Below are 688 nucleotides of genomic sequence, written 5' to 3'. Positions count from 1 at the left end.
ACATCGAGCAGCAATCTGAGGCGATAGGTCTAGTGATTGGCAATATATCGAGCAGCAATTTGAGGGCCGATAGGTCTAGTGATTGCAATATATCGAACAGCAATCTGAGGGCCTATATGGCAATATATCGCAATGATTTTTTTATCATATTTTTTAATTAATCGATAAATTGATATTAGATTGATATTATTCCTAGCAGTGGGTTATATTTTTGCTGCGCCACCTTTGCCGAGAAAGGAGTTTAATCCGCAATTAATTAATTCGATTTAATATACAATGGAAGTTGATGAAGAAGAAGAAGTCGAGGCTCCCGAGGCACCCTCCAGCAGCAATACAGGCGAGAAGAAACGTTTCGAGGTCAAGAAGTGGAATGCTGTAGCACTTTGGGCTTGGGACATCGTTGTCGACAATTATGCCATTTGCCGCAATCATATCATGGATCTGTGTATTGAAGGCCAGGCGAATCAGGGATCGATAACCACCGAAGAGTGCACCGCGGCGTGGGGCGTTTGCAGTTATGCCTTCCATTTCCATTGCATTTCACGTTGGCTGAAGACCCGTCAAGTTTGCCCCTTGGATAATAGTGAATGGGAGTTTCAGAAATTTGGCCACTAGAGGAACAATGGCAGCACTCGCACACACACACACCGACACACACTCACCACACACTAAATTTATATGTAAAACA

The 688-nt window shown here is 43.3% G+C and overlaps 1 protein-coding gene across 1 annotated transcript; it reads left to right on the top strand.

The window, feature by feature from the left end:
* The first annotated feature begins 270 nt into the window (after positions 1-270).
* Positions 271-653, top strand: LOC124461729 (RING-box protein 1A-like). The gene has a single exon (XM_047013210.1). The coding sequence runs from the start codon at positions 277-279 to the stop codon at positions 613-615; it is 339 nt and encodes a 112-aa protein (XP_046869166.1). The 5' UTR covers positions 271-276; the 3' UTR covers positions 616-653.
* Positions 654-688: the final 35 nt, after the last annotated feature.

This window comes from Drosophila willistoni, unplaced genomic scaffold (assembly GCF_018902025.1).
Source record: "Drosophila willistoni isolate 14030-0811.24 unplaced genomic scaffold, UCI_dwil_1.1 Seg61, whole genome shotgun sequence".
In the NCBI taxonomy this organism is placed as follows: domain Eukaryota; kingdom Metazoa; phylum Arthropoda; class Insecta; order Diptera; family Drosophilidae; genus Drosophila; species Drosophila willistoni.
Note: the sequence above shows the minus strand (reverse complement) of the source record. Positions and strands in the feature narration are given on the sequence as shown.

What these genes read in the sequence shown, in the direction of transcription:
- LOC124461729 (XM_047013210.1), top strand. Translation starts at nt 277, where the DNA reads ATGGAAGTTGATGAAGAAGAAGAAGTCGAGGCTCCCGAGGCACCCTCC.